We start from the raw sequence: 14,065 nt of genomic DNA, 5'->3' as shown, positions 1-14,065 counted from the left end.
AACACAAAATTCCACATACCTCATAAAATTAATCGACTTACGTACAAACTGACTCAAATCAAAAGATAAAATCAATGTTTTTTCTTTTTCACACTTACAATATCATAAAATCAATATGATGATAATTTTATTTTGGACATTTTCCTATCAAACAACAAACCTTCACAATTTTTTGCAATTTCAATCCTTACCAAAAATCCCACATGTTAGTTTCTCCCCTTTCCCTAAAATCAAACATTTTTTTGGTACATACATAAATACACACATACACACACACATTTGCACACCAAATCTCATCAAGCGAAAACCTCTATCTCTCATTTCCCCTTTTCCCCCTTTTTTCTCTCTCTAAATTCTCCATTTTCTTCGATCCTTTTTTTAATTTGTAAGGTTTAATTAATTAATCGGATTTTGATATGATTTAATTTTAGATTTATTTTTCGATCTATGATTACTGGGGGGAAAATCGGTTAAAATTGAATCGGTAATTCGGAAAAATTGAATCGGACGGTTGTGATTGATTGATGAAAGTTGAATTGATTGATTATTGATAAGGAGGTGGAAAAATGCCAGGGTTAACGGCGCAGAGAAATGATGAGGAAAATGAGAATGGTTGTAGTAAATCGTTATCGAGTAGTGGATTTTGGTCAAAGCATCGTGAGGATATTAGCTATAATCAGCTGCAGAAGGTAGTAATTTTATTGTTTTTTTTTTTTTTTTTTTTTTGCTGAGTTTTATTAGTGAAATTTTTAGTATTAATCAGCTTTAGAAGGTAGTAGTTTTATTGGATTTTTTTGTTGTTTTTGATGAGTATTGATTAGTGAAATTTTTAGCTGTAATCAGTTTCCGAAGGTAGTAATCTGTATTGGATTTTTATTTAATTTTCTTTTTGTTTTTTTCGTGAGTTTTGATTAGTGAAATTTTAGTTATAATCAGCTGCAGAAGGTAGCAATTTTATTGGTAATTTGTGAATACTTTTTGTTGAATTTATTTGTTTTTGTTGTTTTTGATGGATTTTGGTTAGTGAAATTTTAGTTATAATCAGCTTGAGAAGGTAGTAATTTGATTTTATTGACAATTTGGGAATATTTTTTGTTGAATTTATTGTTTTTTGGGGTTATTTTTGATGAGTTTTGATTAGTGAATTTTAGTTAGGTGTGGAGTTTTTGAGAAATTAATTGTTTGCTGGAGTTGTAAGTGATATATGTAGTTGCTGGCTCACAGGGGAGCATAACTGTTTGGAGCTCCCAAGGAGGGTTAAGAAAATGTATATACGCAGTGGTTTTTGATTGAGCTGTGCGATTGTCAGTAAATGTAGTTTATAGGTTTTACAGGTTAGTGAGCTACTGTTTATTGAGTTTTGATTCATTTAATTTAGTTATGTTGATTCTTTTGAGAGATTAATTGTTTTTTGGAGTTTCAAGTGATATATGTAGTTGGTCGGATGGTAAGTACCCCTCGGCTTCAACCTTAAGGTTGTGAGTTCGAGTCACCATGGGAGCAAAAAAGGTTGGGAGCTTCTAGGGAAGGGTAAAAATAAATAAAAAATAAAAATAATATATCTGTAGATGGTTTTTTGATTGAGCTAGGTGATTGTTGGTGCATGTTTGTAGGTTTACAGGTTAATGAGCTACTCTACTGTTTATTGTTTTTGTTGAGTTTTGATTAGTGAATTTTTAGTTATGTTTGAAGATTATGAGAGATTAATTGTTTTCTGGAGTTTCAAGTGATATATGTAGTTGCTTGGATGGTAAGCAAACCTCGCCTCCAATCCTAAGGTTGTGAGTACGGGTCGCCAAGGGAGCAAAAAGGTTGGGAGCTCCTAAGGAGGGGTAACAATAGAAAGTATATGTATGTATGCATATGGGTTTTAATTGAGCTATGCAATTGTCGGTAAATGTTGTTAGTGAGTTTTATAGGTTAATGAGCTACTGTTTGTTGCGAGCATTTGACTGGACATGGAGTTGTGATGTTAATTTGATTTATAAAGTGTACTTGGTGTAATTGAAGAAAATATTAATGTAATAGTAGGTAAAAGGTTATTTTGGTAGAGAAGAGATCAAATTAGTGGGTTCAATTTGAATTGTTTAATGAAATGTGAAAGTTGTGTAAAAATGAAGCAGTTTTGAACAAATTTCATATGTTCCAAAATGGAAAGAATGTCATTGTTATGTAAGCTGGACACAATAAAAAAATAGGGGGTTGAATTAATCACTTTCAATAATTTTGGATAATGTTTGTATATTACACTGAATCTGTATCAGAGAGGCTTTCATGAAACTACCGTTAATTACATATCAATCTTGCGAACCTATCTTATTTCTCTTGTCCCTTTTGCTGATTAGTTCAGTTCGATACACACTCAAACAGTCATTATAATTCGAAGTGAGATTAGTCAAAATGCAGCAGCGGCACATTTAGAGAGATGTTCATCTATGAATTAAGTGCTATATAGTATTTTGCTGGGATGGGTTGGTTACCTTAAGCCCCTAGGGTTTTGATCTAGTGGTAGGGATGCAACGTGAAATGTGTGGATTGAGTGCACATCATGAGTTTGGGCCTTCCCGTTGACACGCATTTGGTATTTAAATGGAGCAGTGTAGAGGGGCGGGTCATAATTCCCCTAGTTTCGAACATGTGAGAACAATTAGAGTTGGGTCAGTTAACTCACGACTGACGGGATTTATCGGTGATTAAAGGAAAGAAAACTTGGTTACCTCAAACTTCACCCTATTCTTTTTTGGCATATGTTGATTTTTATTTTACTTTAGTTTTAGTTGCTTTAGTATCAAACAGGAATATCGTTTTGGTTATAATAGCTAGTAAATGTAAAAGGTTTCTTGGTTGTGTTGTAGTTCTGGAGTGAGCTATCACCACAAGCTCGGCAGAAGCTTCTAAGGATTGATAAACAAACCCTTTTTGAGCAAGCTCGTAAGAACATGTACTGTTCTAGATGCAATGGATTACTGCTTGAAGGTTTTTTCCAAATTGTTATGTATGGGAAGTCTTTGCAGCATGAGAATGCAGGTGCTCACCGCCCTTGTAGCAGAGTAAGGACCTTGAAGGATCAATGTGATGGAGAGTTGCGTGCAACAACAGGTTCTGAGTATGATGTTCAAGATCCATCTGTCCATCCTTGGGGAGGTCTAACCACAACACGAGATGGGATGCTCACCTTGTTGGATTGTTATCTATATACCAAATCCCTGAAGGGTCTTCAAAATGTAAAGTTATTTTAGGTCATAAATATCTTTTCCTTCTTTTCGTCATTTCTTTTCTGACCTTCCCTTTGAATCAGGTGTTTGATTGTTCACGTGCAAGGGAACGAGAGAGAGAACTGCTTTATCCTGATGCTTGTGGTGGGGGTGCTAGGGGTTGGATAAGCCAAGGGATGGCAACATATGGCAGAGGGCATGGAACAAGAGAAACATGTGCTCTTCATACTACCAGACTTTCTGTAGACACATTGGTAGACTTCTGGACTGCCCTAGGCGAAGAGACTCGGCATTCTCTTCTTAAAATGAAGGAAGAGGACTTTATTGAAAGGCTCATGTACCGGTGCGTATGGGGCCCTTTCTTTAACTTGTTCTTGTTTAACAGCTTACTAGTATTCTCTCTGTTCGTCTTATCCATTAAATATAATTTAAACATTAGATATGCTGAATTAGTAATTGTAATTAAATCTGGGATTGCAAGTTTAATTGAGGGGTTCAATTATTTCAAATCATCCAATGAAGAACAATGGACTCTACGATCAGATGGCTTCTGGATTTGTACCATTCAAAGTCTGGTTTTAGTACTTCTCTTCTTTAAGTTAAAAAGCCATATGACTGACTGGAGCACCATACCCAAGTTGAAATCAAGATATGATGAGTTTCAGGATGGATTTCACTTGAGTTGTAAGTTATCTAAAAGGCGAATGACTGGTAAACATAGAGAAGTGTATAAAAAAGATCAATTTTCACTTGCTTGAAAGGGATCATACTTCAGTCATCAATAGCACATGGAGTCCTTTCTCCTGATAATGTGTACCAGATTGAATAACAGAGCTTGAATAAGGTAGCTCCAATAAATGCAGGTGGTGTGATTTTTCAATAGCGGCTACCTATTTTAGAGACTGTACCTGCTTCGAGTATGTTCAGGGTGATATATGTTGTTCTGCCGCCTTGAATTTTGGAAGTGTCAGGCTTTATTGTTATAATCCTTTCCTTATCAAAATGGATGATGTATATGAAGATTTTGAACCACTATTTCCTTCGAAGCAGAGACTCCTCCAATTTCCTACTGACGTAGCCAAGTGGAGGGAGAACTAGAAGTATCTTGCTAGGCGAAGACCTTTTGAAAAATAATAAGAAATCAGTTGTAAAGCTGTCTAAGTTTATGCTTATTAAGGACTTTCTTCTTGGCACTGGAAGCTCTCCTGGTCACTAACTTGATGATGGATGCAATAATTAGAGTTCCATTAAGTTTCTTATGTGCACTACATCTTCTCTTGCTTGGCACTTGTTTATTTTCTGTACAGAAGTTGGGAATATAACCAGATTAAATATAAAGATGATGGCAGTACCCCCCCTCCCTTTAGTTGAGGTGCGCGAAAGCCGGCCCGGGCACCACAGTTATCAAAAAGAAAAAGAGTACCCTCCTTTTTTATTGTTGGAGCTTGGGAATTACTAGCCTTTAATTATCTTCCCCAAGTTTAAGGATATAGGCATTTGGCAGCTAAATATTCTTTCATTTGCGTGATGCCTGTCAGTGAATGTCCTGATCTTCAATATTAAGCCCACATATATTAGTTTGCCATGGGTTCAATTTTGTATGAAGTTCAATCAGATACCTTGCCTTCTCTCTGTCTATATGTTATCGTGGTTTGGAGAAGTAATTGCATGATACATGAGGTCGTGGTAGGGTTTAGGATTCTGCCAAGTCATAAGTGCTGTGTCATCGGCAAATGATCTTTTTTGTTACTGTAGGTCTTTGGTAGCGGTCGTTCTTTGCAATTTGGGTTTCAGGAATGGTGAAGATGACTTTTACGTTGTGATAGAATTACTGGCGTCTTACTGTTTCCAATGAAGAGTGGTGGAATGTGTGTTTATATATAATGTGGTACAGTTGTTGGGAAAATAATTTGGAATTCATTGTTATGGTTCAAGAAGTTACGCTGGCATGGTCTAGAAGCCTCTAGAGTAATGGGATAATGTGCAAGAGCTAAACTGTTTCTGACCTGAAGCATCAAATCACCGTTTACCTTTTTAATCATAGATAACAATTTCTTGATGGACTTATTCACTTAATATCAGCAATGATATGCCCGTCTGGTTCTACTTTTTACCATGCTGGAAGTTGAAGTTCACTCAAAAGTTCAGGTTGTGATGTGATATTATATTCTAGGAAAAATTAGACAGGACATCTTTATAATTGCCTGCTCTGTGTTAGCAAAGTTAATATTTTATCGATATAGGATACTCAAAAAATGATTTTAACTGCTTATTGTAAATTGTAAAAACAGGGATCTTATCCCCTTTATCTAATGATTCCAGTTTGCAGGTTTCTTTTGGTTTCCCTGGTGCTGAATTTTGAAACGTCCTAATATCTCTAATGTACTTGAAGGCAATTCCGTCAGATGATTAACTTCTGTCAGTTTGTTACTTGTCACAGGTTTGATAGCAAGAGGTTTTGTAGAGATTGTAGAAGGAATGTTATCCGTGAATTCAAGGAGTTGAAGGAATTGAAACGCATGCGCAGAGAACCAAATTGCAGTAGTTGGTTTTGTGTTGCTGATGCAGCATTCCAGTATGAGGTGTGATCAATTCTTCAAGTTCATCTGTTTCATTGTTCATGTGGTGTGCAAATTATGAAGTGGACGCACTGCTAAATTTGCGCCTGATATCATTTTTGCATGCATATCTTATTGGCGACTGGCATTTGGCTTTTTTACCGTTTAGTTTTTAACTGATTTTAACTTTTTCTTCCACCTTTTTAATTTTTAGATTCATGGATTATTAGTAAATCGTTACCATTATGGTTTATAGTCATTTCTGCATATCATATCATTGATAGTATTTCAGTTGTGAAAAACTCGAGAGTGAATCACTTGCCCCAATTTCCCCCTTCCACTACATCACCCCAGCTACCCACCAAATGTTGAATTAAAGAAGAGCAAAAACTGTGGAACAGCGAGGCCTAAGATACTAATGCTACCAATCAAACTATGCTACCACTGCTGGAGCTTAGTGCAGATAAAGTGAAAGCGGCTGTTATATCCAACAAGATTAATGCCATTTTGCTCTCTTGTGTTCAGGTTTCTCACGATACAATTGTAGCTGATTGGCATCAGGCGTTCATTGATACCTTTGGGGCATATCATCACTTTGAGTGGGCAGTTGGAACTGGAGAAGGAAAATGTGATATACTGGACTATGAAAATGTTGGCTTGAGTGGGAGAGTGCAAGTCAGTGGTCTAGACTTGAGCGGTTTCAATGCTTGCTATATCATGCTACGGGCATGGAAGCTGGATGGTAGATGTACCGAACTTTCTGTCAAAGCACATGCATTGAAGGGGCAACAATGTGTACATTGCAGGCTTGTGGTTGGGGATGGTTTTGTTACAATAACAAGAGGGGAAAACATTAGGAGGTTCTTTGAGCATGCTGAAGAGGCTGAAGAAGAAGAGGTTGTCAAGTTTGTTAGGCTTATTAATCATGCCTCTGTCTTCACTATGTTTGTGTATCATTGCAACCTTGGATGCTATGATATTCTTTATGCCAGAAATTCTCACCTTAGGGATGTCTCTTGTTGTTTTCTTTTCAGGATGAGGATTCCATGGACAAGGACGGAAATGAACTGGATGGTGAATGCTCTCGTCCTCAAAAACATGCCAAGAGTCCTGAACTTGCTCGGGAATTTCTTCTAGATGCTGCAACTGTAATTTTTAAGGAGCAGGCAAGTCTCCTTTGCTTCTGTTGTTATTAATCAGGTGCCTCAGTCAACTGTCTAGCTACTTTTAGAGTGGCTCTACTTTGATCCTATTTAATTGGTTTTAGTCATGAATAAAATACTGATTTTGCTTTGTTGAATGCCACTTAAGCAATAGAGAGTTTTATAGTGTGCTTCCTATCCTTTTTTGCCAGTATGCTGCGTAGTTAAATTCAATCATATACCTATATGACTCTTTAAGTAGAGGTTGGTTGTTACTCCCTCCATTTCAATTTGTTCGTCTGGATTTAACGGAGAACTTTAAGAAAATAAAGATGATTTTTGGATCTTGTGGTTTTAAACTAAGCTTATGTAGAATGTACCAAAATATTCTTTAAAACGTTTAAGAAATTAAAGACGATTTTTGGATCTTGTGGTTTTAAATTAATGACATGTAGAATGTACCAAAGTATCTGATAATCCTGTGGATTTAAACATGCCACATGGAAAGTTGAAATTAAAGAGTTGCCGAAAAAAGGAAAAAGCCATTCTTTTTGGTACGGACTAAAAAGAAAAGTAAACCAAACAAATTGGAACAGAGTACCTTTTTAAGTGGAGGTTGGCCGTCCTATTAAAACTCATGACTGGGCAGTATTCCTAACAAAATTTCTCCACTGAATCCACTTGCAAAGGGTTTGAAGAGACTGAGTAAGGGGTGCATTGTGTATAACGTTGTCTGGGGTTTTAGATTTTTTTTATGCTTAATTCAGTTAATAACTTGTATTGGGAAAGCGAATCTTTGTTTTTCTTTGGTATTTCTAAAATTCCGAATCTTTAAACAATGTAATGTAGAGCTTTGTCTCTTTAATATCCTACACTTGTCTTTGCAAGTATGGTTCTTCATTCCTTCTGTGATGGGGTTCTGCTCTGATATATTCGACAATTAAATGAAGCTGCCTTGGGAAGTTGAGATCTCCATTTCTTGGACTGAGATTTTCTTAGACAATTAGATTTCATTTTTCGGTCATTGTGGTGCTTGAAAGTGTTTTGACAGTCTAATTATCTGCAGGTTGAAAAAGCTTTTAGAGAAGGAACTGCAAGGCAAAATGCACATAGCATATTTGTATGTCTTGCATTGAAGTTGCTGGAGGAGCGCATTCATGTTGCCTGCAAGGAGATTATTACTTTAGAAAAGCAGGTATAAGCAATTAAATTCTGGTGTTAAAAGTTCTACTTGTAGGATTATTACGCAATTTTCCAATTTTCAGAGGTATATTTCTAAATCATTGATGATCTGTTCAGATGAAACTTCTCGAGGAAGAAGAGAAGGAAAAGCGCGAAGAAGAAGAACGCAGGGAGAGGAGGAGGATAAAAGAAAAGGAAAAGAAGCTTCGGAGGAAGGAGAGATTAAGAGAAAAAGAAAAAGACAGAGAGAAGAAAAGTTGTGACTCAAACGAAAGTAATTCTGCCCCTGATGATGTTTCAAAGGAGGAATCATCACCTAATGTTGATGAGGAGCCTAATCTGATGAGCAACACAGACTCTGTAAGTGAAGCTGGTGAAGTTAATTTATCCAGCCCTCTATCCCCCAATGATGAAGATGAACAACTTTTGGATGGATATAATCACCCAAGTATGCAAATCCACTCGGATGATTATTTTGAGGAATTTAATATGAATGAAGGGAATGACTCATTTGCCACTGACCATGTGAGACATTCTGGGAGGTTGAAATTTCGAAAAGAATTCGAACCTGATTCAAGCCAGAAATGGTTTGATGGACGGCGGTTTGCTGTTGTTTCAGGCAATGGAGGTGCCGCGAGCAAATATGAGCCAAGACATCGCTGTGATAACTTTGAAGCTTCAAGGAGTACCAACAGGTTAAATAAGCAATTAAGAAGTAATGCTGCAAAATCCAGCATGAAAGATGGTGCCTCCAAGTTCGGGGAGAAGTTAAATTGTTCCAATATGAGGATGTATGACCGATACGATTCCTCCGTTTGCAGCTGTAACCCACACGTTGACGACAGGGGGAAGTTGTACCCAAACATGCCCAGAGGAATCGGGAACAATAAACCTGTGAATAAGTCAGGATGTGAATCAGATATCTGCAAGCCCTACTATGGAACCAAGTATAATCAAGTTGAATATGTGCGTGAAAATTGTGCAAGACCCAAAAGCAAAATGGCTATACGCAATAATCTGTCCAGCAGAGATTCATCTGTTACTAAGAAGGTATGGGAACCAATGGAATTACGAAAGAAATATCCAAGGAGCAGCTCTGACTCTGATGTTACCTTGAGATCTTCAACTTTCCAGAGTGAGAGCAGTGGAATTTATAAGCATCCTGAACCTTCTATTTCTAATAATTTGGGAGTATCTAATCCTCTTCAGATAAATGAAGAAAAGGGCATTCAAGAATTTAAAAAGTCTAGTTCTGAAACAAAAAGCGACTGCACAAATGGTTTTCACTTGGAAGATAAATCACTTTGTTATGTGAAAGAAGTGGCTGAAGATGAAGTTGATTCATGTCTGATGCAGAGGTCTTCCTCTCAGAGGACTTTGGGTTTATCACAAAGCAGCTCTTCTAATTCTGATAATTGCTCATCCTGCCTTAGTGAGGGAGACAGTGCTACGTCCTTTTCAAATCTTCATAATTCAGAATCATCATCGACATCAGATTCAGAAGATTGCAGCAAAAACTCTGAAGGAAGAGAAACTTCTGAAATTACGCAGAATGGTTTTGTTGAATGCTACGAAGTTGCACAAGGTAAAATAAATGCTACTGATAGAAGTGAGGATGTCAGTTCCCTGACACCAAATTCTGGAGGAACAACTACTGTGGGAAGTTTCCCTACCACAGCTGCTTCGGCAAATGCAAATGTGAATGGGACTCTTGGCATGCGGCCTCAATCCTTCCGTCCACCAGTCCACAATCAAGGCACGCACTTCCCAAGGTTTCAAGTTCCTGCAATGGACTACTATTATCAAGCTCCACCTTCTTGGGCGACTGCTCCTGCAAATGGGTTCATGCCATTTCCTCATCCAAGCCATTATGTATTTGCCAGTCCATTTTCATATGGTTTAAACGCAAATACCCATTTCATGCAGCACGGTGCCTTGCAACATCTGATCCCTCCACCCATCAACCCTGCTCACGTGCCTGTTTTTCAGTCTGTTGCTCCAACCAATGACAGCTGTTCCAAGGAAAATGTCAAAGTTTCAACAGTTGGTAGGTTGAAAGATCCCCATCACGAAGCTAATGTGCAAAGGATGGCTCCAGTAGGACAGCACGCCATGGAGAAATCAACGACCGTTGGATCCGGTGAAAATGAGGAGTCTAGAAATTCCGGCTTCTCTCTTTTCTCCTTCACACCCGATCCTTTCTCCTTAAAAGAAGGTATTGTGAGGAACATATCTTCAAATATGACAACCAATCACATTGCGGGTGACAGTGGCTGCAATAAGAAAGAACCCATTGAAGAGTACAACCCATTTGCAAATCGAATCGAGTTTCCCTTTTCTGATATAGTTAGATAGACAAGGAGGTGGGCTGCCTGCCTGAGATTTCAGTTTCTATTCTCTGCTGAGTCATGGAAGTTTGGGTACTTGTAATTTTGGTGCACAATAATCCACCTCAGGAAAATTTTTACCCTGTTGTCATGATTTACTTTTATGGTTTGATTTGCTTTGAGTTATTTTAGTTGTTTTTCCTGATGTAAGGAGAGTAAAGGCTGAGTTGAGAAGATGCTATATATTTCAAGTTTTCTTGATGCAATGAGGATTGTCTTTACAGACTATTGTGGTGTTTGGTTTAGCAAGATATCCCTTATATTTAGAAGCTCAATACCATGGATTATGTTTTTAGTACAGTACTTGTGAAAAATTTGCTTAGATTCGTTACTTGTTTGTTTGGAATTTTAGCACTCTTGTTTGGTTATTGTCTAGCTATCACAGGGAGTATCATGTATATATTCTGCAAATCATTGAGCAAGTGCATACAGAGATGTATTCTTTGAAGAATATCAACAAGATGTAGATATTCCCTCCCTCCCTTCTAATTTGTGTGGCACAGTTAGAACTTCGGAATCGGCGAAGCTTTCTCTGATTGGATTTTCTTTATATGCCTCTACATATTTTATGCAGTTTTTAATTTTGTGATTTGTCCTGAACCGGAGGTTTATCGGAACAGCTTCTCGACCTCATTTATGAGGTAGTGATAACTGGTGCGGACCACACATGCTTTATCCTCTTAGATCCCACTTTGTGGGAATATACTAGGTATGTTGTTGATGTGTGATTTATGTTACTTTTTACATAATTTTTAAATATATAAAACTTTATTTGAAAAGTTAGTTTAAAGCTTCAACGTCTGAATTCATTGAGTTTCTGAAGTAGAAAAATGTATTTGGAAGTTAGAAGTTGTGTATCCGCATTTTTTTTCTCCTACCCCTCTGAAGTTGAAGGTAAAGGGTGCTTACCATATAAGAAAATCCTTTTTACCATGTTTAAGTTAGTTAGGAAGGAAGCTAAGTTAGCGATTACGGTGGCTAAAACAACAAGAACATTTGAAAGCTTGTGTGCGGAATTAGAGGAGAAAGGCGGGAAAAAGAGGATGTATAAGCTTGCCAAAGCTAGGGAACAGTATATCTGTGACCTTGATCAAGTGAAGTGCATTAAGTGGAAGCATGACAGAGAATTGGTGGAGGACATCCTCATTAGGAGGAGGTGACAACCTTATTTCCATAAACACTTGAATGACGATGGAAAAAGGCCTTGTGCTAGGGGAGTTGGAATACTCAGAGGGGTGTTGCGATTACAGTTATTGTAGATGTATAAAGGTTGAGGAGGTCAAGGGGGCTATTTGTAGGATGCGTAGGGGTGGGGCGACTGGGCTAAATGAGATCCCGATGGATCTCTTGAAGTGCACGAGCAGAGCAGGTATAGGGTGGCTGACTGAGTTGTTCAATGATATTTTCAAGATGCTCAAGGTGTTGAGATGGAGGATGATGGTACCTTTATACAAGAACAAGGGTGACATACAAGGTTGTAACAACTATAACAGTATTAAGTTGTTGAGTCACACTATGAAGGTTTGGGAGAGGGTGGTCGAGCTAAGGTTGAGGAGGATCACGTCTATTTCTGAGAATCAATTCAATTTTATGTCGGGTTACTCGACTCGTGAGGAGATTAGTGGAGCAGTATAGGGAGAGGAAGAGGGACTTACACATAGTGTTCATCGACCTTGAGAAGGCGTACGATAAAGTCCCTAGGGAGGTTCTTTGGAGGTGCTTAAAGGCTGGAGGTGTCCCTGTGTCATACATTAGATTGATTAAGGATATGTATGACGGAGTGAAGACTCGTGTGAGGATGGTGGGAGGAGTTCCCATTTTGATCGGGTTACACCAGGGATTTACTCTTACTCCATTTTTATTCGCCTTGGTGATGGATGTTTTGACGTAGCATATTAATTAAAGGGGAGGCGCCATAGTGTGTTATTGCAGATGATGCAGTTTTGATTGATGAGACTCGGAGAAGAGTTAATATTAGATTAGAGGTTAGGAGGCAAACCTGGAGTCTAAAGGGTTCAGATTGAGCAGAACTAAGACGGAATATGTGGAGTGCATGTTCATTGATTTGACGCATGAGGATGATGTTAGTGAATCTGGATTCTCAGGCTATTCAAAAGAGAGATAGTTTCAAGAATCTTGGGTCTATGATCCAGAGTAATGGAGAGATAGATGAGGATGTCACACATCATATTGGGGCAGGATGGATTAAATGAAGTCTCGTCTCTAAATTTTTGTATGTTAAGAAGGTGCCTCCTCAGCTTAAAGACAAGTTTTACGGAGTGGCAGTCCACTCGACCGTGCTATATGGAACGAAGTGTTGGCCAGACAACTCTCACATCCTAAAGTTGAAGGTGGCGAAAATGAGGATGTTGAAGTGGATGTAGACTTACTAGTGGAGATATGGTTAGAAATGAAAGTATTCGGGAGAAAATGGAGGTGACTTCTGTGGAAAATAAGAAGCAGAAAGTGAGGTTGAGATAGTTTGGGCACGTGATGAGGAGGGGTATAGATGCCTCATTATGGAGGTGAGAGAGGTTGGCTATGGATGGTTTCAGGCGGGGTAGAGATAGGTCGAGGAAGTATTGAAGAGAGGTGATTAAACAAGACATGGTAGTTACGACATAGTGAGGATATGCATGTTAGATCGTTGGATCAAGTTTTAACTAGTTGATAGGGATGCTTTGTTACAGCCTTACTATTAGTTGTAGTACTATGCGTGTATCTTGGAATTTTTTCTTCGTGGTGATGTGTATGCTTTCAGTTAGATAATTCTGAAAAATATACTTTACTGCAACTTTTTGTTGTAACTAAAACTTATAAAAAATATAATTTTAGTGACTGCTTTTGGTGGCGACTCTGTTGTCACTAAAATTTATCAGAAATTCAGGAAAATATACTTTTAGTGACAAGAATTTGTGGCGACTTTGTTGTCACTAACACTTATAAAAATTACGGAAAAAAATATACTTTTCGTGACAGGTATTAGTGGCGACTTTGGTGCCACTTAAACTTGTATAAAATTCGGGAAAATATACTTTTAGTGACATGAATTTGTGGAGACATTGTTGTTATTAAAACTTTTAAAAATATACATTTACTTACAGTTTTTGGTGGCGACTGTGTTGTCACTAAAACTTGTATAAATTCTGAAATATATAGTTTTAGTGACAAGTATTTGTGGCGACTTTGTTGTCACTAAAACAAATATAAAATTCAGAAAATATATCATTTTAGTGACAAGTATTTTGTGGTGACTTTGTTGTCACTAAAACTTATAAAAAAATCGGAAAAATATACTTTTACTGACAAGTATTTGTGGCGACTTTGTTGTCACTAAAACATATAAAAAATATACTTTTAGTGACAGGATTGGTGGCGACTATGTTGTCACTAACACTTATAAAAATCTGGAAAACATACTTTTACTGACAGGTATTGGTGGTGACTTTGTTGTCACTAAAACTTAAATAAAATTTGGAAAAATGTACTTTTAGTGACAAGTCTTTGTGGCGACTCTGTCGTCACTAAAGCATTTGTAAGATTCGGGAAAAAATATTTTTAGTGACAAGTATTTGTGGCGA

The 14,065-nt window shown here is 37.5% G+C and overlaps 2 protein-coding genes across 2 annotated transcripts; both read left to right on the top strand.

Annotated features, from left to right (window-relative positions):
- Positions 1-261: 261 nt before the first annotated feature.
- On the top strand, positions 262-10,712 carry LOC107852400. The gene is made up of 8 exons (XM_016697441.2): positions 262-689; positions 2,856-3,224; positions 3,299-3,558; positions 5,656-5,797; positions 6,299-6,670; positions 6,808-6,939; positions 7,982-8,110; positions 8,215-10,712. The coding sequence occupies exons 1-8, from the start codon at positions 567-569 to the stop codon at positions 10,450-10,452; spliced, it is 3,765 nt and encodes a 1,254-aa protein (XP_016552927.1). The 5' UTR covers positions 262-566; the 3' UTR covers positions 10,453-10,712.
- Positions 10,713-11,675: 963 nt separating this feature from the next.
- On the top strand, positions 11,676-12,868 carry LOC124887919. The gene is made up of 2 exons (XM_047397855.1): positions 11,676-11,924; positions 12,731-12,868. The coding sequence occupies exons 1-2, from the start codon at positions 11,676-11,678 to the stop codon at positions 12,866-12,868; spliced, it is 387 nt and encodes a 128-aa protein (XP_047253811.1).
- The last annotated feature ends 1,197 nt before the right edge of the window (positions 12,869-14,065 follow it).

This window comes from Capsicum annuum, chromosome 10 (genome assembly GCF_002878395.1).
Source record: "Capsicum annuum cultivar UCD-10X-F1 chromosome 10, UCD10Xv1.1, whole genome shotgun sequence".
Lineage (NCBI taxonomy): Eukaryota > Viridiplantae > Streptophyta > Magnoliopsida > Solanales > Solanaceae > Capsicum > Capsicum annuum.
Note: the sequence above shows the minus strand (reverse complement) of the source record. Positions and strands in the feature narration are given on the sequence as shown.